This window comes from Brachycentrus maculatus, unplaced genomic scaffold, assembly GCF_059751285.1.
Source record: "Brachycentrus maculatus isolate JH-2025_06_01 unplaced genomic scaffold, ASM5975128v1 h1tg000018l, whole genome shotgun sequence".
Classification (NCBI taxonomy): Eukaryota; Metazoa; Arthropoda; class Insecta; order Trichoptera; family Brachycentridae; genus Brachycentrus; species Brachycentrus maculatus.
In genome coordinates, this window is record NW_028280772.1 from 601,788 (window position 1) to 629,211 (window position 27,424).

Consider the following 27,424-nt stretch of genomic DNA (forward strand, 5'->3'; position numbering starts at 1 on the left):
AAGTACGGTCCTTAAAATGTAATTTCGCATTTGGCAATACTCTTCCACATTTGATTTTACCGCCTTTCGGGAGGGAAGAATGGCACTACTGTATTTCTGCTAAATACTAAATATTTCTACGCAATAAATTGTACTGTTGGAGACATTGTTGTTTTGCAAAAGATAATTAAAAAGGCCACATAATAAAAAGAGAGATATCCTTATGGTGCGATATTATTAGGAGATCATTTTTGTTGTACACGTCTCTTTTCCTTTCTACTAAGCAGTCAAGTATAAACGGGCGCGAAAGGGAATGCTAATTTGTTATGTACGAATCATTAGTGGTTGTTTATTCGCAAAACGGGTGTGACGCAATAAAACAACAGCTTGCCTGGCTTGCCTGTCACTGCATATCGCGAGTTGAAGGACCGCCCTGGACCGCTGTGCGAAGATAAGCAGAAGCTATTTCTCAGATTGAAGATTTGCTGATTTTGGATTTTGGCTTTGGACTTCGAGTTAGCTAAAGCTTCGTGTCGAGTTATATTGTTTTACAACAATTGATCGACATATGTGTACCTCCCTAATGGGTAAAATCAAAGAAAATGATATTAATGGAAAAAACAAACGCTCGGTTTTTGGTATGTACATTAAAAATAGCTTATTTACTTGCTAGTTAATAAGATATGTGTCAATTTATGATTACCATATTGATCAATCTGGGCGACCTTTTCATGTAGTCCGATTGCGTTCAGGAATCCAAATAGGTCTCAACTTATGTTACCATCTTGTTCAATCTAGGTCACTTGATTATTTAGTCAAATAGTCGAAATAGGCGTCGCCTCTAGTATTAAGTTGAATAATGAGAAATACCATGTTCAGAATCATTGTAATTCTTGTAATGTATGTTTTTTCTTCATCTTGCCACCAATATACAAGCTCAGAGAAAACTGGGCGGGGTTTCTGCTGGTAGGTCGTATATAATCCATGATATTCGCCACATTCTACAGCAGAGCCAGGAATTTAACAGTTCTCTGGCGATGTGCTTTGTAGACTATGAGAAGGCGTTTGATAGTCCACTCCCACGGCCTACACTCTGGAAAGTATTGGAAGTTTATGGGATGCCCACGAAACTAGTGGAGCTTATTAAGTCCCTTCACCTTGATAGTGAGTGCCGTATGAGAGTTGACGATGTATTCACGGATTGGTTTGGGGTCTCTACCGGAGTCAGACAAGGCTGCGTCCTTGCGCTATTTCTCTTTATTATCCTCATGGATTTCATTCGTCATAAAGTCATTACCATCTGACCGAGGTAACCATCCCCCCCTCCCGGAAACTCTGCGACCTAGAGTGGGTCGATGATGTTGTTATAATTGATGACTCCATCGAGGGTTTTCAATTAATTGTCAACAGGGTGAATATTTACTCCACGCACATGGGGAACTCCAGTTCATGCCTAGACACCCAGCAACCATTGCGTTGAGTAATCAGCTAATCGAAAGGGTCGTGAGTTAAAAGTACTTGGGAGTGTACAACGAAAATATCAGCCTTCAAAAGGAACATAGGTGTCTGCGAGGAATTTTAGGCGTACGTTGGTTTGACTTTGTGAGGAATGAAGAGATAAGGCGTAGGACGCGGAAAATCTTGGTCACAACTGTCGTCAAGAAAAGGCGATTTAGTTGGCTTGGGCATGTACTCCGCATGTCTCCCGAGAGCCGCTATCAAGCTTACCTCTCTTACAAGGCATCAGGTTCGGGCCGCCTAAGAAGTCCACTGCTGACAGTTTGTCGGCAGTGCTCGTCAGACCTTCGGGATGCGTACCTGACTTGGGAGGATGCAAGGAAGCTAGTAGCCAACAGAAAAGCCTGGAGACAGTTTGTGGACTTTATAGTTTCCACGTAGGGAGCGGATATGGTTTTAATATAATATTAAAAATGTTTTCATTTTTTTGCAGTCGGCAACATTCCTTACGGTACTACAGAAGACAAATTGATGGATATATTCAATGAAGCAGGGCCAGTATTGGCGTTCAAGCAGGTGATGGATCGAGATTCGGGTAAACAAAAGGGCTATGGTTTCTGCGAGTACCTAGACCGAGATTCAGCTCTTCGTGCCATAAGAACCCTCAATGGATATGAAGTGAACGGACGTCCCTTGAGGGTCAATAATGTCAGTACGGAGAGGTCCAGAATGGAGACGCATGGACCATTGGTAATATTTTAGGTTCCAGTTACTTGTACATCTTAAATATCCCTTTGTATCAATCCAATCCGTGTGATGCAGTGCACTATGCATGGATACGGCACTGAATCGCTTTGATGGAGTGTTATCCTGATATATGTGAAGGCAAGACCCTTCCTGTCCTGTGTCTCAGGTACACGTCTATGGTGATATTAGTAGGGTAGCAAATGCGCTAACCAAAATGTACTGCAATAAATAAGTAAAAAATCACAAAACAATTGGTGCTATTCTTATTGGACTGTTGATTGGAGAAATTGTGAAAGGTAAAAGGCTTGTACATTGTAAAAAGCCTTTTAAAGCTTACAATATGAAATTTTGCGATCAAAATTTATGTTTTCATTATGAGAATATGGGGTTCAACTAGTTTGAGTGAGTGCCTTTGGAAGAGAATGTGATATCATTAGATGCCCATTGAAGATGAAATAATTCCTATTTACTTTTAGAGTGAGTTCCCTCAAGGAGCTAGTGCTGCTGCTGCTGCTGCACCAGAGAACGTACCGGCTGGGCCTCCTTCGCCCCTCGAGCAAATGTTCGATCTTATTAAGAAGATGAAGGATTGTATTAAGGTTTGTTGAATACTGCTCACTTTGTGTCCATCGACGAGTGGATCCATTCTTGTTGCCACTGTAGTGGAATTATTTGCTACTTTCTGATTCGATTGACATCTTTTCAGCACAATCCTACCGACGCGAGAGAGATTTTGCTGCAAAATCCACATCTGGCATATGCCCTGCTGCAAGCCCAGATTGTCATGGGGATTATTGACCCTGCTACAGCTGGGGTAATATTCCTTTACTTTTTAACTTGAACTGTCAACTTGTCACCATCCATCATTTAGATTAGCCACGTCCCCGACACCTAACAATCATATAAATTGTGTTTTAAAAACTATAATAATTCCTTATCTCTGTTGTTTTCAATAATATACACTATTATTTTATATATATGTATATATTATGAAAGTTATTTGTCACGTGTCACCGTATGATTGGTGGAATCTCAATTTATTAATAGAATCACAATTCATCACAAAATGGATTGGTTATTCACTAGCCGAGGCTCTACTCTAGTAATATTTAAATTTTCAGTAATATTTGTAAGTAATGAAAATCTTTTTTATATAGGATATGATGAATCCTTTAATGCCGGTTCCTAACGTACGTCAACCAATAAACGAGTCTCTCGGTATGGCGAGTGCACCCCTCAGTCCGGAAGGGGCTTGGGGCCCCCTCAACATCCCTGCCCCAATGGGGCACGCACCTCGACCATTAAACGAGTCTCCCGGAATGGGGAGTGGATCCCTCTGCTCGGGAGGGGCTTGGGGCCCCCTCAACATCCCGGCCCCAGTTCGGCACACTCCTCAACCATTCCACGGTAATAAACTTACATTTTGAGTTGCAAACTAATCTAAGCTCGAGTGGTTTTTCCCAACTTAATTGTGTTAAAACATTAGACATTTGGATGAAGTACTGCCTGAACTATTTTCTTTACCTTTTTGCTATGCAGGGCCAAGTGACAGCCCGTGGACAGCTTCACCTATGGACACTGCGCATATCTCGCATACTTATAACCTCAAATTTAACGCATAGCATTTTTCTACAGCCAAATGGAGTTCTGTCAGATTCTGCATTTTTAAAAGTCACAAAAAGCAAAGATCTTGATAAGCAACACAAGCAAATTACCAGCATCGCAAATTCCCTTATAATTTTTATTTCAATGCCAACTGTGCACTTCCGATGGGGGTGGAACCAAACACTGATCTTTCTTCTTTCAAAGTTATGCAAAATATATATTAAATGCCGCTTACATTTTTTGTTGTTTAATTTTTCGCAATTTGCACATGTTTTTAAAAATCTTTTAATACGTTCACTGAGTTCAATATATCGCTAACAATGACGAGATGCTGACAAAATAACAATTTTCAAAATGCTTAAACTATATAAAAAATATAAAATAATATGAATTTTTTTTCCCACATACTAGTACACACTGTCCTCATTGTGTATAGCATTCACTGGCCGGCTCAAGTTTGTTCACACTTGCTTATCTCAAAGCAAAGTGCTTTGAGATAAGCAAGTATAAACAAGAGACGCCAAGCCGACTATAGGTGAGTTTATACTCGCATGTTACACATGTAAAAATGATCCTTTTTGTATTTTTTTAAATTCATTATGCACTGACATTGAGCATGGAAGATAAAGATGCATTTACAGTCTGTTTCATTAATCTTTTTATTAACATCAAAATGTTTTTATTTTTATTTTGTAAGTATCACATAAAATATCATATAGTACAATGTGAAGCAAAGATATGAAAATAGAACAAAATAGGAAGTAGCGATAAAATATACACTATATTATTTCGAGAAATAAAAATACTTTGTGTTCTGATCCACTCACAGATCCACAAAGTTAATGCTTTCAATATTCAAAACAAAATATAAACTAATCAAATAAACAAAAACTATATTTTATTTTCGGTCCAGCAATATATACATCTCTTCCTTTTTGTCTTACCTTTGGCGTCTTTTGCAGAAACATTTCTAACATGTATTTTTATAATAGACCTAGACATTGAAGAAGGCGCAGGCCCAAGTAATTTTTCAATAACTCAGTCTAATCGTACAAAGAGATCTTTTCATTTCGTTATTATATACTAGTATATAATGAGAATTGAGTAGAATAGTTTTAAATATATGTATACCTAATTTCTTATGCCACCGCAAAGTTTTCCTTTTTATAGGGTAATAAGCTAACATTTGGTTGTGGAAATCAACACCAGACATGAATTTATTATACCGTTTTCCCTCAACGATTTGAGGTTTCAACTATCTGGCCATAATATTCCGACGAAATCGTCACCACTTCAGTTTTATATTTTGTTAGCTTTTTGTTTATAAATCTTATAATTGGTACGTCGTAAAGAAATTAAGTATTTGTATATTTACTCGAATAATAGAAATAAAAATATAAAAAGAGTTGTGTGAATGGACAGGAATTACAGGATATTAATAATTACACGGCTTCCTTCAATTGGCTTCAACGACACACTGACATCTGACACATATCATACGCTGAGGGTGAAATCAAACGGTTTGAGTAGAGCGAGCATCTTTTTGTCCAAATAAATGACAAGACAAGGTGCACGCGCACGGCACGGTGTGCGCTTGGCTGAAACATGTTAAATAATACAGTACACTTCTGATTTTCCGGGGTTGGGTTAACTGGGAAGCGGATTATCCGGGACACTTGAGTCATAAAAAATATATTTAATAAAAACAAAAATATTTCAAAATAGTACTTATAATGTCAAAACACGCATTGAGGGCCGAACACATTTGCTGTCCGAAAAAATAGAATAACAGTAACTCACTTTTCTAATTCCATTGATGAATAAAGAAATGAAAGTGTACTTTTCATTTTGTGTGTGCAGTAGTATAAATAAATAAATTACATTTGAATACTATGAAGTAGCAATTTTGTAAATCTGATTATCTGTTGGATGTGAATATCTATGCACAATATATGGAAGCAATTAGGTTTTAACCTTTGATTTATCAGGAGTGCGCAACGTAGATCCTCGTTCTGGAATGGCTCCGAGGCCCGCTTTGCCCATGCACCAGGACTGGGGCATGAGGCGTCCCCCTCCCCCGATGGACAAGTAAATATATCTAATTCTTCATCAATCCTTTATTGTCAGATTTAGATCCTATTCATTGTCGTATTTAGATCAAAATTTAGTGTTTGTGCCATCACCTTGCAATCAGTCAAAAAATATTAAAAATGAAAAAGAAAGAGCCAAATATATTGACATAATGAATAATTTTATTGTCAGATTGAGTGTTTCAATTGAATGAACTTATAATATCGTTGCATCACCTGTAAAACGTAGGAAGGGAAAAAAGGTTTATTACTGAGGAATGATCTAATATCTGCCATAGAGTACTTTGTGTAAATGTTATCATGATAGTTATTTGCTCGGAATATTATATATAACCCTTGAGCTTATGAAAACCTAACTATTGTTACATAAGTAACATATTTTTAGAAATAACAAAAAAATATTAGAAAGTAATAAGTACTTATATTTCTGTATAGCTTCAATCGTCGTCCCGGGACATTGATGCAGATGCCATTCCCGAGAGAGCCGGCCCAAAGGCCGTTCGGTCCTCAGCAACCCCATGGTATGACATCATTTTTCCAGAATGACGTGTTATGCAATATTTAGATAAATAAAAATGTTACTTTGTTCAAAATCTAGAATTTTCTAAACTTATTCACTGGTTGCTTTGAAATAATGACACAATGTTTTTTATACCTGCGACAGCTCTTTCACCTGTAAAATGTAAACATACTTTTGAAAAATATTTCAAAAGTGCGTGTATCTTGCCAGCTGTATATTGTATACCCACAATGTATATTGTGAAATTGAACATATTAAAAATGTGCGTTATGTTTTTTCTTACTTTTATGTGTAGCCAGATTGAGCTACAGTTAGTTTTGTAATAAGTTGTCGCGTTCAATGCGAGCATATTCCAGGAACACAGTGAATACTCGTTGCAGTTATACTTGATTAGTACGATTGGATTCCAGGTCCCGTTCCTCCGATGAACTGGCAGAACGTTGAGCGTTCACAGGCTGCTACCACGCCTGTAATCCGTGTGGACGTTCAGAAGGTAGGTTCGACATTATTCTACTTCGACACGAGTGAAGCAAGCTAGAACTGTGTGGGTGTTAGAAATGGTCCTTTCAGTCGGGAGAAATGCAACGTAGCTACCGTGACTGAATTGTACGAGAAGAAAAGTCTGATTGATATAGAAAATATTATCCATGTTTTACATTCATTCAAACCCTTATCCGCACCCCAATGGTGCATAGGGTACTGCATCATGTAAACGCAGTGTTATCTCACGTGCTATCATTAAAGCACGAAGGAAAGGTGATCAGCCCTCTGCTTCAGGTACCAGTCCAGGGTAATATTGAATAAATATTACAGTGAAAAAATCACTTACATTTATTTAACCCCCCCCTGGGAATCGAACCCGGGACCTCCAAAACGGTATCCGAATGTGCTGACCATTACACTATGGAGGCAGAAAATGTTTTACATAGCTTCTATGTATAATGTTGAAATTACCTTTGGCACTCTGACAATTACTGTAAAATATTTTGTTTTATCTATAAACATTTTTATATTTGTCTGAAAGCCATGATAACAAAAATTGTATTATTTACATCATTTATCCGGCATAGACTTTTGATTTCAAGTTTTCAAAGCACAATTTGATGAAGCAAAAATCAATAGGTATTGCAAATTAACTTAAACTTTATGTAAAACTTTGCACTTTTGCCTTCCGCAATATTGAATGCCATATTCTTTTTCTACAGAGAAATTATATATGTAATATGATTGTATTCCAGGTTATGCGCATGTTACAACTGTCGGATGAGCAGATTGCGATGCTTCCTCCGGAACAGAGAAGCATTGCCCTGCAGAAGCAGACATCCATGAACATCCGTACAGAGCACAACGATAGACCGCTATAATTTATATAAAATAAATGTAAATTTTTAAATTATTTATTCATGTTAATATTTTGCCAATAAATATTTAAGCTGCCAAAATTGTTTTTGTTGGTTGTCACTATCTATATAACCTTTACTTAACTTGACCACTACACTCTGCTCAGTTATTTTACCTCTATTTTTTAAAAATAATTTTAAAAAATTGAGGTAAAATATCTGTGAACAGAGATGTGACGCAGACACAATAAATCTACACAAGACAATACTGCATCTATCGCATGTAGAAAACTATTAATTAAAAAAATAAAAAAATCGATAAACAATAGAATTATTTTAAGTTAATGTAGTGTTGATATTAAATTATTTCGTTTAGGAAAATATGACGGGTAGGGCTGCATCACTTTTTGTCATTGTAGCGATAATCTAGCACTTTTGGTAACAAATTCGACATAAAGTATACATTTAAAAAAATCTACATTTGTACACTTTTGTTGCCAGAAATGCTACGAGGGAAATCAATAGATAAAAAATAACAGATATTTTAATCACTAGCTATCAATCTGTCCGATAAATTATTAAATGGTAAAATGTTAAAATGCCCGCATTTTCTCCACATAGTGCCAATCCCCACAAATTCCCCGCAGTTTGGTAACCCTGTACTAACCTAAAATTGCATCCGACTTCGGATGGAGCATTCGGAAGGAGCGGCGAGCAGCTCGGCTCGCTGTCCTAAATGCCTGAATGCTCGCATCGTGACATGTTACGTTACGACGAAATGCTCCGGTCAGTCTCCGCCTAACACTAATGGAGGCATCTTGTGCATCTCTTTCAGGTGAAGAAGAAGGAATACAATATGTGTGCATTGAATAATGAAACAATCATCGATGATGACTGATTTACTAAATGAAAAGTAATATGGCAAAAGAAGGATGAAAGCAGACTGAATGCAGTCGAAATGCGATCCCTCAGACGAATGTGTGGCAAAACGATGTTTGATAGATGTTCGGATGATGAAATAAGGAAAGAATGTAAGGCTGAGATAAGCATTATCGATAAAATTAAGAAAGGTGTGTTGAGATGGTTTGGACATGTGGAGCGTATGAGTGAAGAAAGAACGGTTAAATAAATTTATGGGTCGAATGTAGTTGGAAAAAGAAGCAGAGGACGACCGAGGAAAACTTGGCACAATCAGGTATGTCAAATACTTGAAAGCGGCCGGGTCAGGAGTCGTAATAATCGTCGGGTATGTATGAGGAGATGCATAAATGTAGAAGATGCAAAGAATGTTTGCAAAGACAGAGTGGTGTGGCGTTCAATTCTCTCTGCCTACCCCTGCGGGGAAGCGGCGTGATGGTTAGTTAGTTAGTTAGTTTAAAGTAATATGTATCAGGATTTTTTAAAGTAACATAGTATGGATCCATCACACACGGTACATATAAAAAGCGAACTAAATAGAGGATGTTTGTGATTATAAATTAGTGTATTTCTTTACAACATTTTGAGTGTGTAATACTTGTTCACAAAATCTGGATTATCTCCAATTAAAGGAGTATTTTCATATTATTTTTTGACATTTTGATGTCAAAAAATAATATGAAAATACTCCTGTAATTGGAGATAATCCAGATTTTTTGAACAAGTATTTGGACACACTCAAAATGTTGTAAATAAATTATCTGGTCATTTTATAAGCTTAAATAATAAAAATGAAAATGATGTTTTCTGGCGTTTCTCATGTGTGTGATTATAATCCAGAATTCGGACCTCTCATACTAATACAAGAGTTTCTGCTTAGTAAAAAGCTTCTTTTCATCTCACCAATAGATGTCTCTAGTGAAGTTCTAGTGGTTCAAGAATAATATTTCAAAATTGGTTCATATAAATAGAACTTCCAAGAATTTGAGTAACACTACTCAAATTCTCGGTTGTCAATAATGGGTAGAATTGGTGAATGTTACACGTGTGTAAAGTAATCACTTAAACCGGCCTATGACGGTCGTCAGCCCTGTAAATGCCCAGACTTCCAATTTTTTCATCTTTGATGAGATGTCAAAAAAAAAAAGTGTATTTCTATTTTGGAGGCAGCATAACCCCTTTAGGCATCTCAATATAGCCTATTGGGGTTTCGGGTAGTTCGACATCGGTGGCTTCATCGTCAACTTCCTCAGGGTTTAGAGTAAGTTATAGGGTTTTAGGTTAGGGTAGTAAGTTATAGGGTTTTAGGTTAGGGTAAGTTATTTGTGTTAAACTTAAGTTCAATCAGCATAGTGCCATTCTCTTGATAATATGTAACGGTATACCACTTTCCACAATAGTATGGTGGACAAACTCCATATGCTGGCTTCAATTGTCCCCTTTCACAGGTCGTATGTCATTTTACTGGCACTTGTATCCCTGGATTGGTATTCAATATCTTTCTTTGAGTGTGGATATAAGGCATCACTGAATAATCCACGAAAACTTCTAATACTCTATATTTATATAACATATATATATATATATATATATATATATATATATATATATATATATATATATATATATACATATATATATATATATATATACATATATATACATATATATATATATATATATATATATATATATATATATATATATATATATATATATATATATATGAAAAATATATTTTAACTATATTTGTAATATATTCTTCATATTTGTACCTGATTAGTTTTTTTGCTTGTTGGTTTTTGTAATCTCAATTGTATAAAATAAAATAACAACTACATATGTACATATATAGTTTTCCCAAATAAATTTTATTTGATCAGCGACCGGGTTTCGTCATAACCGACTGGTGACTGATGTCATCAGACCACCCATCATAACTATAGAGTTGTTATTTTATTTTATAAAATACAGTTCCACTAAGAAATGTGAAAAAGAAATGTAAAAAACATTAAAAAAAGAACAGTTGTAGTTTTCGAAACTAGTCTTGTGTAATAAAATAAAACTCAATAAGTGGTAGTATACAAGTGTTTAATTTTTATAATAACTGTTTTTTAAAACTTTCAATACTCTCGCATGGTAATACTTGCCATCGTAATGAGAGTACAGGTGAATAATGAGATTATTGACTATGTACATCGATGGGAATACAGATGAAATTATTACAATGAAGCGGAAGCCATTCTTTGTAGGATGCTGGCAGTTGTGGGAGGAGGCCCGGTCCTTTTTGGAATGGCTAGGCCTTTCTGCAGTATCCAATCGTTAATCTTCATCCATTTCTTCCTGTTGGGAGTAACAGGGCCTCCGGGGATGGTTTGGTGCACCCACAGTTCTACGGGCAAGCTGTTGTCGGGGATCTCTACACCCTTGTAGATGTAGAACTTATTATACTGCTGAATGGTATCTTGGAAGGTTTTGCGGGTCTGCTCGGGCCATGTGTCGCCGGAATCCGGCATGATTCCACTCAAATGGCACTTCACGGCAACCTCTTTCACTTCCTCAAAACATTTTACTAAAGTTCTCAATCTGGCAGCTTCCACTCGGTGATATGTGCTACGATCTTGGAGAAATACTATCATTTCGTTAGTATCAGTATCGACTGACTGGATGGTAGCTCTTCTCCATATTTCATCGTGTGGTGATAAAACTGCGCACTTGTCTCCAGACTTCCAGCCGGCAGTTTCATCTGGTTCCGAGTTTTGGTAGAATGCATCCATTGCTTTCTGGAGCTCACGTAGATCGCGTTCGTCAGATTTAAGGCAGATGTACAGGTTAGATGGAGATTCGACTGACAATATATTCACCGGCAACATGGACCATCCATTTTCCTCATCAGTATTATTTGGGTCAACTGTAGAAGTGTAAGGATTCGGATTTACTCTTGATAGAGTACTGAAAAAAATTAAATATTACGACTTAGGTAATAATATAAATAAAAATATTGTTGGAAATAAAATAAAATAAATCACAAAGAGAATACATAATTTCAAGTTATATGTTAGACATTCGACATATTTGACTACATATGTAGTTGATATTGTATTGTAAGTATTGATTGTAAATATTGTATCGTAAGTATTAATATTTACCAGACTACGAAATATCGTTTCAAAAGCTCAAAATTTACACAAATATCTTCACCCCCTTCGGATGATGTTGGCAAACACAATAGCACACTCCTCATAGTATTTATACCACAGTTTTGGCTCTCTGCTTCTAATAATCTTATACTGCAAATCGGATCATCGTACAAAAGGTCTTCCATAAATTGGATCGCTGGAAACTCCCAATCAGTTTCTATCGGTTTAATACATCCCAAATTGCAGAAAATTGCCTACAATAATTAAGGGTGGATATTACAGTTAGGAAAGAAACAATTGTGTACTAATTATATTTGTTTAATATCTGAAATCGTGTAAAACATACCAACTCTTCAATCTCGAAGAAATTAGGGTGAAGTTTGCGAATATTTTGCCAATCCACACAACTCTTCACTCCAGAGTCCACAAGAATCACTTCCATATAGCGCGAGGACTCAACTCGTAATATTGTCGCCCTCCACCACGCGTTGCCCACACGACATGCGACACACATTCCTGCAAGTAAACATGGATGAGTTTTGTTCCAAATTAAGAAACAGTACTTGTGGATTTGCAATTGAAGAACTCACCTTCTCTGGGAAGGCAGATACCATCTGTCGAGTAATGTGACATTCCGTATGCTGAGTTCAAAGCTTTACAAAGGTCGTTGAAGCACGAGCGGTACTGGAAACATAAACATAATGTGATTTTTGTATTGTACATAAACATAATGTGATTGTTTTGGCGCAAAGAAAAATAAACGGAAATAGTAAACATTATTTTTTTGACATCTCCAACGTAAAGCCTACAAGGCTTACGACCATCATAGACTGGTTTAACTATGACGGCCGTAAGCCCCGTAAATGCCCAGACTTCCATATTCCTCTTCATCTACATTGAGATGTCAAAAAATAATGTAAAAAAAATAACTCCTAATTGGAGATAATCCAGATTTATGAACAAGTATTTGGTCACACTCAAAATGTTGTAAAGGAAATAGTAAAATTGAGTTACCTTCCTTGCGTAAAAAGTGCCAGGATTAATCATATTAGTAATGATGACTTGTTCCTCATTGCCCAGACTCTGTTTGAGGAAACTCCCATTCACAATATTTATAGTATTATTCAATTTTTGCACCTGTGAAAGAACATGTAATGGGTGAATCATTAGTCTCTATTAAGGAACTTTCATATAGTGGTAGTTTGATCTTACGTGGAAAGTGAAGCCCGTTAGGCGAGCATGCCCCAGGAAAATCAGAGCATGGGTAAGAGAAATGGGAATTTCATCGCAGTTCAATGGATCAGCGATCAAGTCCACGTTGAGGGTGCTGCCGGAAGCGGACTGCACTTTCAGAGTGCACGTGCTTCTGCAATCAAAATACAATTCCAGACAGAAAAAATCGCACCCTGCTGACAAAGGATAAGATGCCATCAAGAAGGAGAATAATGAGTCACCTGTTGATTATATCCAGCATCTGTTTCTTGCTCTCCTTGGTCCACTCATTGTATGCTGGGTCGCAGTCAGCGAGGGAACACCGCAGAGCAAACACCGGATGGTATGGCTTCTTTGGGGCCTTGTATAATCTGAGTGAATAAAATTTATAAACCATTAGATCAAAAGTAAAATTTCACATAAGAGCCAATAATTATTTTTAAAGAAAGATTATGTAATAGCGTTATAAACACATTCTAGATAGTAAACAGATTCTGACTTTTCTGAAAAGAAAAACAAATGAATCATGCTTACTGCCTGTGAGTACATATGCATTAGATACCATGGCTCTAACAGATAGAAATACAGAGAAGAATGAACCTGAGAGATAAAATAAGAAATGGAAAAATTAGGAGCAAAACCAGAATAGCGGATATCATGAATCGCATAGCAAGACTAAAGTGACAATAGGCAAGACATGTTGCGAAACAAGACCCCACAAGATGAACCCCTAAAATTACATTGGGAGAATGAAAGAGATGTCGAAAGACCTAAAAAAATGGTCCGACGACATAGCAGCAACCGACGGAAAAAATGGAAGGATACGGAAGATGCCTATATCCAGCAGTGGAGGACAGAAGGCTGAAGAAGAATGTGTAATATGTCGGCGAGCCAAACCCGAGTGATTGGTCATTCACTAATCATGGTCACTGTCAGTTGAAGTGATTTTTCCTCATGATTTGGAATTGAAAGTATTAAAAAATTTGGCCAAAATATTATTTAATGACAAATTTATTATGAAAGTTTTGAATATAAACAGTTTCGGCAGGACCACAATCTCGTAATATTTATTCTAAAAAATTATGACAGAGTTGTATTTAGCAAGATCATATAACAATTCCTAAAATCTAACCTTTTAATGTTGACATTCCTGGTACATCCATAGTCAACGCACTTAAAGGCATATTGGTGTTTTGTACTTGTTTGGTACAGTTTCTTCGCTCTAACCCATTTCTGGTTTTCCGAGTCGAAGAATAAAAACTTTTTTTCTGAAATGGCAAACAGGATCATTGTGAAAAGGTCAGCTCCAAAGCCTCTTATAAAAATGCTCATTTTTATAAATACCTCTCAACATATCTTCACTGGTCGGTTTAAGCAGAGTATCTCTCATACTGTGGTAAGTATCGGACAACTCCTGAAGCATCGAGTCCAACCTCATCCGCTGAACATAAAAATGATGAGGACTTTCAACATACGTAACTCGTACTTTCTCCAACATACCTATAATTGGAGCGCATTGATACTTTATTACTCAAATAATATTTAAGATAAATAATAAGCTTTCTGATCTGTTCAATTATAGCAATAATAATAATAACATTCCTCAATTCAAATTAAAATTTAGTTATAATATTAATATTATGCAACATTTGAAAATAACAATAAGAACAATGATTTTATGCTCAAATGCGATAGCCTGCATCGGGTGCCATCGGACTGGATCAATAATGAATGAGAATTGTTTGCCATGTGGCATTATGCCTGTCATGAGAGCTTTATTTACCTATTAGTGAATGGGCTTTTTTCCTTGGAGCATCATTGCAGAAGGTAGATTCTGAAACCCAAACACAGAGTGAAATAACAACCTCGTCTAAATGAGAATATAATGTGAAATCCTATAACCTCTAGACCATGGGTGGCCAACATTTTCAGTAGCCGGGCCAGATTTTAGAAATGAGATTTTCTACCAGGCCGTAAAACCAAATTTAGTTTATTATTCAAACCAAACAAGATAAATACATATATATATATGGGTATTGTTATACTTTTTCAAGATATAAACAGAATCATTGCGTATTATACATGTTGGTTTTGTTTTAAATTCCACGAAAAAACAGTTTATAGTCAATCTGTCAGTTCTCTCAGTTCTTCTGTTACTCTTCTCTTCTTTAGTCCAACGTCTTTACTACTTGACGCCATTATGGGTCTTGAAATTGCCAGGATAGTGAAATACTTCCATATATGGGATATGATACTAACTACGCACAATGGAATGTTCTTTTGGTAGTTTTGTGTGCACTAAAGGAAAAAATGTATGATTTGCTCCGCGGGCCACAAGTAGACACCCAGCGGCCCGGGGGCCGCGGCAATAATAAATAATAATATTTGAAATTTAATATTTTTATGCAAAAATAAAAGTTGTATTAATTTATTACCCATATATTGAGCGTCGGCAGTTTCCGGATGATCTTCAGGGACCAGAGGCTCAAATTGATATCCCATAAATTCATAACTCCTAGGAGAAGCTTCTAGAATAATATAATAGCAATGGGCTTTAATTGTAGATCCGCAATAGTAATTTACCACTGATCTGTGCAGGCTCGGTTCAGTGTCTCACGCGAGTGGAAATTCAGCATTTTGGCAGATAAACAAATGATATGTAAAAGACATGTGTAATAAATAAAAATGTTAAAATTCATTATATTTATGCAAATAAAAGTTGTACTTTCGACACACTATTTCAAATAGTAAATGCAATTAATTACCAACAGATTGAACACTAGCAGTATCCCAATAATCATCGTCAAATTGAAATCCCACGAACTCTCGACTACGATGAGGAGCGTCTAGAATAATATTTCATGCGAGTGGAAATTCAGTAATTTGGCGGATAAATAAATGATATGTAAAAGACACGTAATAAATAATAATATTTGAAATTCAATATTTTTACACAAATATAAGTTGTATTCTTGATACAATATTCCAAATAGTAAATTAAGTATTACCCATATTTTGAGAGTGGGCAGCTTCCGGATAATCGTCAGGGATCAGAGCTCCAAATTGAAATCCCATAAACTCTCGACTACTAGGGGAAGCTTCTAGAATAATACAAAAGCAATAGGCTTTAATTGTAACACTATAACAGTAATTCACTACCAAACATTTCAGGCTTGGTCCAGTGTTTCATGCGAGAGGAAATTCAGCAATTTGGCAGATAAATAAATGATATGCAATATTGTAACTGACGGGGTTACGGGCGATGCGACAAAACTAAAAAAACTACTGCTGGCCTTCACACAGAGTCTATCCCAACTTGCCACCGTTGTAAGGGGTGACGTTCTAGACGGCTCCGTTGTACCCAGCCGAGCCGGGTACGGATGGAGGTGACTAGAAGGCGAGCCGGGAAGAACAAAGCACTAGATCGACAAGTCAACCTCTATAGCTCTGGAAAGAGCTCTCTGGAATAGGTCCGTGAATCGGTACAGAGGCGGCTTCGCCTGTCCGTTCGCCTGTTCACCAGGCGGACCGCTTGGTCGCCCGCAAGGCGCCCAGAGGTCTTTATCTGGGCCGCTACACGGGGTGTGCGATCTGTCCGTAACACACATATATATATATATATATATATATATATATATATATATATATATATATATATATATATTTATAGTGTATTCCTAATACACTATACTAAATAGTTAATGTAATTTATTACCAGTAGACTGAACACAAGCAGTTTCCGGATGATCGTCAGGGACCGGAAGGAGTCGTAAATACGAGGGACGTTGGGAGTAAAAATTGGGTTCCCATCCACAGCGATTATTGATGGAATCAAAAATCTCCTTACCAACTTCGGAACTACAAAATAAAATATTAATACTTATCAATCAGATTCTATCACATCATGATTTGGGTACATGTACTAGCAATATATTAGGGGTACCCGGAATTAATGTCGTTTTTTTAGTGTTCTATTTTTGACTGTCAGTTACGCTTCAGCTGCTCTAGTACTTAGTCGTGTTTATTTTAAATATACACTTTCTAATAACTGATTTAAATTTTCAAAAATCAAATTCTACAATCTAATTTTATATGAATCAATTTGAAACGAGTGAAGAATTCATTCAAAATTTGATGGTAAATATTTAAAAAAAAAAATTAAAAGCAAAGGTTGCAAAAGCAAATATTTGTGATGTACATATTATGGGATATTTTGGACGTTTGCAAGTGTCAGAGATGGTTTTCTAAATTTTGATCTGAGGATTTTGATTTGGAGAATATCCCTAGAAGTGGAAGACATACTTAATTGATTAAAATTATCCTGGCTATTTAAATTGAAAACAATCCAATCTAATTGTATGGAAAAAAATTGCTAGCGCATTCGGATATTCAACGTCAAGTGTTTAAAAGAGTTATGAAAAAATTGGCAATGTGTGGAGACAGGGTAAATGGATACCACATGCGCTAAGCGCCAAGCGCCGCGGTGACCGAGTGAACGCGCGCGAAGTGTCTATTGCAATCAGAAATGTCTATTTAAATAATGTTATCACTTCTGATGAAAATTGGGTGCTGTATTCTACATGACATCTAAAAAGAAAATGGTAATCTAAAGGTTAAATACCAACATCCACTCCTGATAAGACTGGTCTTACCAGAAAAAAGTGATTTTGTGTGTTTGGTGGGATTCCGAAGGAATAAATCTTTATGAGGTCCTCAAACTTGTACAAGCAATTGATGTTCAACTTTATTGTGAACTATTCGTCCGTTTATCGGTCGAAATAAAAAGAAAATCAAATTATCTTTGGCGAATCGAAAAAACTTCTGTTTAAAACTTAGGTTCGCTCACATACAGCATATTTTTTTTTTTTTTTTGACAAATGATTTGAAATGTTACCAGTAAGATGGAAGGTCACAGAGAATAATGGAAAATACATATGTATTATGGAATTTTCATGTTACTTGTCACTTGATCAATCCCATTATAGACCTACCTCTCTCATATATCCTATATTACTTTATTATTTTTATTCTATGCTTTGTTATTGTTTATTATGCAGAAATAATTTCTATGAAAATCTTTTTTTGAAATCATACAAATAGAGTACATTTAGAGTTGCTAAATTTTCATTTTGTTTAAAAATATCCCCGCGCTGCTGCTCTACTGTAAAATCATGAACATATCAAATATGACGAATTGCCATGTGAGGCAATATACTACATAAATGATATCACAAGAGTACTTACTAAGTATTTGTTTCCAGGATGCCTGTATCACAGATGGCGGCCGGTGTCACAGGCGACTCTGACGGATTCAACTGGAAAGAAAGAGTCGAAAATTGAACTCTGGAGTTACACAATGGAATGGCATTAACTTGTTTACTCAATTACTAAAGTAGAAAGCTGGAGTCTAGTCATCTGCGATTTGAATTTGTTTTTGATCTTTCTTTACATTTCTTTCCAACTAATGCTTTTGATGTCTAGAATTAGGAGCTAGAAGTACGCAATACACAAGTAATTTGTTCACTGACAGACTTGGTTAACTTTAAATGATTGAATCCAAAAACTGAGTTAACACACATTGGGCGGGAAAGGTATTTCTACCCGTTCAGCCGATTGATGCTTAACGGGGGAATGGTATTTTTACCTTGAGCGCCGGCCTCATTTCAAAGGCAAAAAAAAAGGAATTATCCAATGTTTTATATGAATATTATATATCTCTTTTTTAAGGTCTTGTAAGATTTTGTAATGATTTGGATGAAAATAAAATTAATTTGTAATTTTATAAAATAGAAACCTAATTTTCCATAAAAAATTGAAACATAATGACTCCAACATTGACTTTGTTTTTGGTTAATTAAGTTGAATCACAAATATCATTTGGTTTTCGGTTATTTACGGATTTAAAACAAATTAAGGAAATTCACGTGGGGTTTATATTTTTGCCAGTCGCCAGTAGTCTCAGCACTCAGCGTATTTCAAAACATTTAAAAATATTATTTAGGGATAATATGATAAATAAATATAAAAGACAACATCTCTGACTGATGATGTTACTTTAATTCATCAGCTGGAAATATTTTGTTAATGAAAGTATTACAAAAATTGTATTTTTATTATGAACTTGTATCCGAGTATTATCCACCCTAAATTTGTGTTTTATTTGTGTTAAATGGAAACTTAAACAGGGTAGCGTCAAGATGAACTTTCGCCATAATTATAAAAAAAACTGGTCAAGTTTATTTCTCTTTTTCATTTTACAGTTTATTATCAGTCTCTTGAAAAATATTAAATCAAAGAAGTGCATATAAATGAAATTATTTACCGTATCAATATCATCAGGATGCAAAAGCACCCCTGCAACTCCAATCGATTCTGCCAAGTTTTGGACAGTATTTTCTAAGAGGGTTATAAGATCCTTGAAATGATTATTTTTAGACTTGATTTGAGCCACAAAAGAGCTTTCCGATTGCTGCAATGAGAAATGAGCACGGCTGTAATGCCCCGCAATGGCTATTTCAATTGGCTCAGTATCAGCATACCCGAGTGATGCTGAGGCATTTGGCTTTTCCAACTCCTAAAAAAAAATACAAAACATTTTAGTATACCCTCAGCACCGCAGCCCTGGCAGTCAGTCGTTAAATTAATATGTTGTAACAAATAAATCGGCGCGTAAGTTACAAATAAGGAATCATAATGGAGTCGGCTAGAGGACTGTGCGGCTCCAAGTTTCACCCCCACACTGCATAAGAATGCAAGTTTTACTTTTCTCCTCAAAGGACACGAACACATTTGCAGTGTACAACTAATACTAGTCTGTAAAAGCATAGGTATGCAATACTGGGTGCTGCTACTGTGATATTATCATGTCAGTGATGTTCTTTACTCTGAGCTCATTCCTATTGTGTCATATGTATTTTTTCATCAACTACACTCCAAAGATTCCGCTCCTAGATTAAATCCAATCCCACGGAATTTAGTGCAATTGCTAATCAAGTGTCGGTCCGATGCAGTGGCCTTTGAACATCGAAGGCAGACCAGATATCCAGGTCGATGTAATCACCGAGTTCCCGGTCTCTACCACGTTTTGTCAGTTTTTCCAGGTCACTGATTTTGCTTCAGGGCAGCCCTCTATATTTGCAGGGAAGTATCTTTTTACGAAGCTTCTTGCAAGGGTAAAACGCTGAAGAAGATGGTTACCTGTGCCTGCACAGATGCTTCCGAGGCGCTGTGTAACAGTACTCCCAGCAAATAGAAGTTTAAAGGGAAATACGATGTGAAGGTATTTGGGTTCTCTTTAACGTTTTTGAGATCCTGGTCACTCAAGCAACAATTTTCTTGACACAGGTTACACTTGGGAGCCGGTGAGTGGATAAATGCAGAAATACAAATCTCGCAGATGGCGTGACCGCATTGAAGGGAATAAGGGAGTTCACCCTTCAATGGTAAACCCGGTTCTGAAACATATCAGAGAATAAAGGCATTGATTATGAGCTAAGCAAGTATGTTTGTGCACAATATGGTATAACTCGAAAAAACTAAATTGTTTATTATATATTGTATTTTTGTTGCCAGTGCTTTTTAACGCATATATACAGTGCGCAATGGACAGACTAAGAGAACAAAGAATCACAGAAAAGGTGTGAGAATCCAGGGACAAAAGGTAGACATGATTAGGTTTGCAGACGATGTTGCTTTGATTGCCGATAGTGAAGAGGAACTTCAAGAAGCCTTAACAACCATGGAGGTGATCCTCATGAGCGAATTCGGCATGAAAATAAATAAAGCAAAAACCAAAGTAATGGTCGTAGGCCGGACCGAACAGCGAGCGAGAGTGTCCATGTCTGGAGTACTCCTAAAAAATGTGAAATAGTTTGTCTACCTCGGAAGCAGGATCTCTTGGGATGGCCGGTCAAAAGGCGAGATTGACAGTCACATACACCAAGCAAGACTCGCGTTTAACAGTAAATCAGTGATTTTCCAATCAAATAACATAGATCTGAAACTACGCAAACTTCTTGTCAAAACGTATGTATGAAGTGTGCTACTGTATAGCTGCGAGACATGGTGCCTATCTGAAAGAGATAAGAATGGGCGACCATGAATGCGTTGGAGTTGTGGATCTATATCAGAATGCTCGGGATATCCTGGAGAGACCACATCTCCAATGACGAGGTACTACGATTGATCAAAGAAAGGAAGCACCTACTCGCGACTTATCTCCAAAGACACGCCGAATGGATCAGCCACGTGCTAAGACAAGAGGGTTTCCTACACAAAATAATAGAGGGGACGATGGAGGGAATAAACGCCAGAGGACGCCCACGCTGCCAATACCTAAGCGACTTATACGAAGATATGGGCTGCTCGACGTATGAGGAGCTGAAGAGGGCTTCCGAAAATAGACGAGAATGGAAAGAGATGTCATTTGTTGCTACAGACCAATCCGCAGGATTGAGACCAGATTCAATGGTGAATACATACAGATGGTAGGAAGGTTTATCAGATATTCATTTATAAAAACCCATTCAAAACAAACCGAAAAATGGTAAACTTGATCTACAACAATATTTCGCAAATGTAAAAGAAGAATAACAACATAAAAACTGGATTCATCCGCAGGATTGAGGGAGTCCTATCAAGATTCATTATGGATTGATCACAGAGATGAAGCAGTCTTATGCGGTGGTATGCGAGTCCTGTAAATGCCCAAGGACTTTCATATTTCCTTCCCATAAAATAGCTTCATCCATTCGAAAACATCAATAATAAAACTCCTTTATTGCAAATCGCTAAATCACAGCAAAAAGTTTATTACAGAATATATGATGGAGATAAAAGCAGAACTGCATCTTTGGAATAATGCAATTTCTTGAATACTTGAAAACGTTTTCATATTTCAACTAATGAATTTATTTTGAAGAATAAAATAACAACTACTTATGTAGTTTTTTTCACATGAATTGTATTTGACCAGCAACCGAGTTTCGTCATAACCGACATCATCAGACTGGTGCGAGACAAATAAAATTCACGTGCAAAAAACTACGTAGTTGTTCTTTTATTCTATAAAATGCAGTTCCACCAAGAAATGTCAGTACAAAACTTACATTTATTTTAATATTATTATTGTGTTATCACTTGTGTATTTCCATTTTTGCATGAAGTCACAAAGTACATATACAATAAGGGATGAAATAAAAATACAAACGAAGCGAATAATTAGGAGCTGCATGTTGCCACCAACCCCAGTGGACAGAGAAACAATTGAGATGTGGTGATGGAGAATAATGGAAAGGATTAGCTGGATGAAAACATAAACTATTCAAAACAACAGAAAAATATATCCTGCGCCACGAGACCTCACAACTGCAATGATAAAGGGAGTTTCAATAAGTGCGCTCGAACTTTTACACACAGCTAACTACTTTGCTTTTACAGTGTATGGCGACTTTGGGCGTTTGTCCACTACACGGAATTACACGGAATTTTACCGTCCGGCACGTCAGTTAGCGTTTAAAAAAATTTGGCTTGGATTGGCTTGTCCATCTTTTTTCCGATCGGAGCTCTTTAACGGTGCGTGAACACGTTGCGCGTAAATTCCATCACGCTAAACTGTCATAGTCGTTTTCATTTTTCAAAACCGGACTGCCGGACGGTGAAATCCCGTGCAGTGGACAAACGCCCTATATTGGTGAAACTACAGCTCAAATTTAACATGGATACCATGGAACGCAACACGATTCGATAACGTCCTGAAATTGTTAAAATTTTATTTAAAAACCAGTGCTTGTTCACCTAACGCTGCGTCCAATTTATGATCCTCGTAGCCGTCCTGCAAAGTCCACAATTGGTCGTTCAATCCGAAGATTAACTAATTTGCATAGTTCGATCCATATATTTGAGACAACCGGGTCGACGGGCAGTGAAACAATGCCGGTACCACAGACTAGCGCATTTATATGGCCGGTACGTCAAAGAATCGCAAAATCATCGTGTGAGAAAACCAAAGACTAATTTGTATAGAGAAAACTCAAGTCGGTAATTCCCCGCCGTGCACAAGAGCTTGGTCTTTCTGCGACACCAATATCGCAGATTGTGGGTCGAGACTGTAGGGTAGGCCGGCCGAAGTTGTATGGAGAAAAAAAAAGAGAAAGAAAGGAGTTTGTTTTCTATCGGGCACAGAAAGAAAAAAGTGCCAAATTATGTTTTTCCCATACATACAAAATTTTATACACATCGGAAAACATCCTGTGTCTCCGGATTGACTTTGAAATATTGATTTTTTGGTTGTTTAGTTAAATTTTTGAAGTAAGGCTAAAAATCAAAAAGTTGATGTTAAAGTTGAAAAATAGGGGTCTTTACAACAAAATTAAATAGTAAGGAGTAAAACTTATTAACAATGCTAAATTTTGCCAAAATGCCATTCTTAAAAATATAATTTACTTCATCATAAATATGAACAATTTACAGTTGCAAAAATGTGTCCGACTGGGTTTTCGCGTGCCGATAGCTTATTTTACAATATTTGATAAATAAATTATTTGTAAGTTGTTTGTCAATCAATCATTGCCGGACGGTAAAATATCGTGTAGTGCACAAGCGCTCTTTCATAGAAAAAGCCCTGGTTATTAGTATTACTTTGTTTGGGAAAAATAATGTATCTTTCTCATTTGTAGACATTGAATCCTTTTGTAGATATTTGTTTGGTTTTTCTAAGTAAAGCAACAGTCGTTGATAACAAGTGCGGCGTTCTTTTATCAGGCGAGATAAAGACGTTGCAAGTCCGTTGTTTTGTCTTTTCAGTTCGTTGATATTAATGTGGTAGCTTTAGTAACTGCAGAAAATAAGGTTATCATTTCATTTAAAAAATACTGCATTGCTTAGTAAACAAGGCTTAGTTTTCAACTAACGAATTAAAATATTTGTATTAATGCAAATCTGTGTAATATTGCTCTATTAACAGGTAATTCTTTATTCAATAAAGTTATGTTATACAAACCCATGCCTAAAAACTAAAAAAAAAACAATGATTTTCTATACAAAGACTATCATTTTATCGACTCAATAATACACTAAAGGGAGACAAAAGCATGAGTTCTATTAAGAAAGCTGTTTAATTACCTATTAATGAGGCAATGACGAATTAACATTTAGAAAGAGATCTTCCTTTTTTTTAATTCCATTTTTATTTCAGTCTTACAAATCCCACAAATCTCCCGGATCCCGCATGCCTAGTCCCGTAAAACCGATCCCGTGTATACGGGATTGAATTCCCTACTACAGCCCTTTACAAATACAATAATATGCAATTTGCTATAGGGTGTTTCTAAAAACTCAATAAAATCAATTAAAATCTTTCAAACTTACTATCGACGTAAATCAGACAAGAGCAAGCTTCAAAAGCTAAAAATGGAAATTTATGTATTTCAATTCGAGCATTATAATAGCAATCCAAACAAACGAATAAAAATGTACTTGTATTATGTTCCACAAGTGTCAGGCATCACAAAATTCATAGTTTAGTTCCGAGAATTATAACATCAGCCTCCATAGTGCAGTGGTTAGCACATTTGGATACCATGCTGGAGGTGCCGGGTTCGATTCCCAAGGGGGGGGGTAATATAAATAAATGTGTGTTTTTTTCACTCTAATATTTATTCAATATTACCCTGGACTGGTACCTGAAGCGAAGGGGTAATCACCTTGCTTTCATGTAATGAGCGATCAATTGAACATTGCTCGAATTTGATGCAGTGCCCTATGCACCATTGGGTGCGGATAAGGGTCAATAGTAATTATAGTCTGCCTCCATAGTGCCTGCGCGCTAGGCTACTATGCTGGAGGTCCCGGGTTCGATTCCCAAGAGGGTCAAAATAAATAGAAGTGATTTTTTTGTCAAATATTAATTTGATATGATCTGAAGCGAAAGGCTGATCGCCTTTCCAACGTGTATGTAACGATCAAGATAACACTGCCTTCATAGATTTAGTGCCCTTGCACCATTGGGTGCGGATAAGGGTAAGAATAGTAGTGGTAGTTACAACTGACCGAATAAGCTTTACGAGCAATAATACAACATATGTTTAGAATCAGCAAATTTATTTATTTTTCAATGTAAACACAATGGCCGAAATATCTCTATGGCGAAACTTGTATTTAATTTTTGCAAACGAAGCAATAATTTGCATAATTTTTGACCTCTCAACATAGATGAATAAGAACATGTACGTAAGAATTCGTCCGCGGAGCATATCGCTCACTCCTTTCAAGAACGTCATAAATCAAAAAACTTGATTTTTCAGGAGAACGTTTTTTAAGGATAAAAATATAATACAATGTATTAAAAATAAACATCAAGGCACTTATTCAACTTTTTACTGTGGAACAGATCTTTTTAGGTTTAACCTGAAGGTTTTTTCTCCATTTGAAAAATAAAATGTAGTTTAAAAAAAAATTAGCAATACCTTTTTATCAAAATGCAAAAACAACACTTTCTGCCATGTAGCGGGTAAATATTAGGTTAAAAATATGCCTCTTTTGCTGGGATATAGTACATTTTCTGGGCATTCCGAAAACATGCCCAACTTAAAATTGACGATTTTTGATTTATGACGTTCTTGAAAGGAGTGGGTGATATGTTGGATATTAAGCGGCATAGGGGGCGCGTACAACGTCACTACTATGGTATAGTGTAATTTTCTTTTGTGTACTTCTTCAGCTCTTCTTCAAACCCTTATCGGCACTATAGGGCACGGCATCATAAAAACGCAGTGTTACCTTGATCATTAACACATGAAGGAATGGTGATCAGCCCTCCGCCTCACGTATCAGTCCAGGGTAGTATTGAATACATGTTAGAGTGAAAAAATCACAATATTTATTTGACCCCCCCTTGGAAATCGAACCCGGGACCTCCAGTACGGCAGCCGATGAAAATATACGTTTATACATATGTACACTTGGGTCTCTTTTTATGCGATGGATACGTTCCACGGGGAGTCGCATAAAAAATTAGCATAAAGAGACTTGAATAATAATAATAATAAAACCCTTATCCGCACCCCAATGGTGCATAGGGCACTATCATATAAACGCAGTGTTATCTTGATCGTTTACACATGAAGGAAGGGTGATCAGCCCTCCGCTTCAGGTACCAGTCCATGGTAATATTGAATAAATATTACAGTGAAAAAATCACTTATATTTATTTTACCCCCCTTGGGAATCGAACCCGGGACCTCCAGAACGGTAGCCGAGCGTGCTGACCATTACACTACGGAGGCTTAAGATTAAGAGACTTGAACTACATACAAAACTGGGGGATGGGATTCATTATTTTTAAAAACCGCATAACTTCAAATCAATATGATAGAATGTTCCAAAATCGCATAAAAAAGTTTGAAAAAATCATAAAAACAAAAACAGAAGAGCTTTTCCTATAATTAAATATCCACATATGGGAAATCGTTTTTGAGATATATCTTCAATCCAAATTACAAGTGCTTTTTCTGTTTTTTTTCCAATAAAGCATCTCTTGAATACGCTGTAAGATTTGAGCTTAACTTTGTGCCAGTGATACAATCACACTTTGACGGTTGTAACCTGCACTAGTCTAAATTTGCGAAAAGAAAAACTTGAACTGCATACAAAAATAAGGGATGGGTTCCATTATATTTGAAAATGGCATAAGTTCAAAATCGCATAAAAAAGATCCGCATAAAAACAGACCCAAGGGTATACACATTTAAAAAAAAATTATGTCGAGAATATTTACCAAGGATAAACGGTCTCGAACAATTGCTGCAAGGCGCAGGGCGCAGGGGTGCCTCCATATCGGCACACAAATGGTCAACACAGAATATTAAATACACCGTCACACTGACCTTATCTCGGATTAGCCGCTATAGAAAAAAAGTGAATCGTTCAGTTAAATTGAAATTTAACAAAATTATCCAATAATTAAGAGCAAAAAGGCGACCAAGCCCGACGGCTCCGAAGAAAAGATAACATCTTCGAAGCCTTCCAGCGAAGACTATACACCGGAAACCGGAAACTCGGGAACTTGGAAACTCGGAAATTTTCCACTGTAATGAAGGAAAATCAATAATACAACCGGACGAGTTAGTTTAGCATAGACAACTTAGGAACGTGTATACCAAAGATTATACGCTAGGTACTTAGCTCCGTTCGTGACTAGAATTGGAAATCAGGGGCGTATTGAAAATAAAAAAAAAGTCGGATTATCGAGAGAAAAATAATCGAGAGAAATACAGTTGTGGAGGTCGTCACCAAAAAGCTACATTTCCAATATTGCACAAAAAGTCCTTGAAATGCAAATCTGTTCTGTTTACTGTATTCTATCGAAATCTTAATTAAAGTTGCGACAAAACGAGACCAATCCTGTGTTAAACCAAT

The 27,424-nt window shown here is 36.5% G+C and overlaps 2 protein-coding genes across 3 annotated transcripts; one reads left to right on the plus strand and one right to left on the minus strand.

Annotated features, from left to right (window-relative positions):
- The first annotated feature begins 302 nt into the window (after nt 1–302).
- LOC148313136 (uncharacterized) lies at nt 303–7,841 on the plus strand. Its single transcript, XM_088267234.1, has 9 exons — nt 303–617; nt 1,931–2,187; nt 2,661–2,783; nt 2,891–2,998; nt 3,342–3,591; nt 5,778–5,877; nt 6,315–6,400; nt 6,810–6,892; nt 7,638–7,841. The coding sequence occupies exons 1-9, from the start codon at nt 548–550 to the stop codon at nt 7,761–7,763; spliced, it is 1,203 nt and encodes a 400-aa protein (XP_088123360.1). The 5' UTR covers nt 303–547; the 3' UTR covers nt 7,764–7,841.
- A 2,890-nt stretch (nt 7,842–10,731) lies between these two features.
- LOC148313137 (RING finger protein 17-like) lies at nt 10,732–27,163 on the minus strand. 2 transcript variants are annotated; one of them, XM_088267291.1, is made up of 18 exons: nt 26,784–27,100; nt 20,207–20,463; nt 19,332–19,583; nt 18,254–18,324; nt 16,725–16,867; nt 16,018–16,110; nt 15,775–15,855; nt 15,445–15,537; nt 14,793–14,843; nt 14,354–14,509; nt 14,142–14,277; nt 13,252–13,380; nt 13,010–13,163; nt 12,812–12,934; nt 12,388–12,481; nt 12,144–12,313; nt 11,807–12,051; nt 10,732–11,609 (listed from the first exon to the last, which is right to left on the minus strand). In XM_088267291.1, exons 1-18 carry the CDS (start codon nt 26,839–26,841, stop codon nt 10,880–10,882), a joined length of 3,036 nt encoding a protein of 1,011 aa, XP_088123417.1. In that variant the 5' UTR covers nt 26,842–27,100; the 3' UTR covers nt 10,732–10,879. The 2 variants fall into 2 exon arrangements, with proteins under 2 accessions (XP_088123417.1, XP_088123425.1); XM_088267299.1 differs by lacking the exon at nt 15,775–15,855 and having other exon boundaries at nt 26,784–27,163.
- Nucleotides 27,164–27,424: the final 261 nt, after the last annotated feature.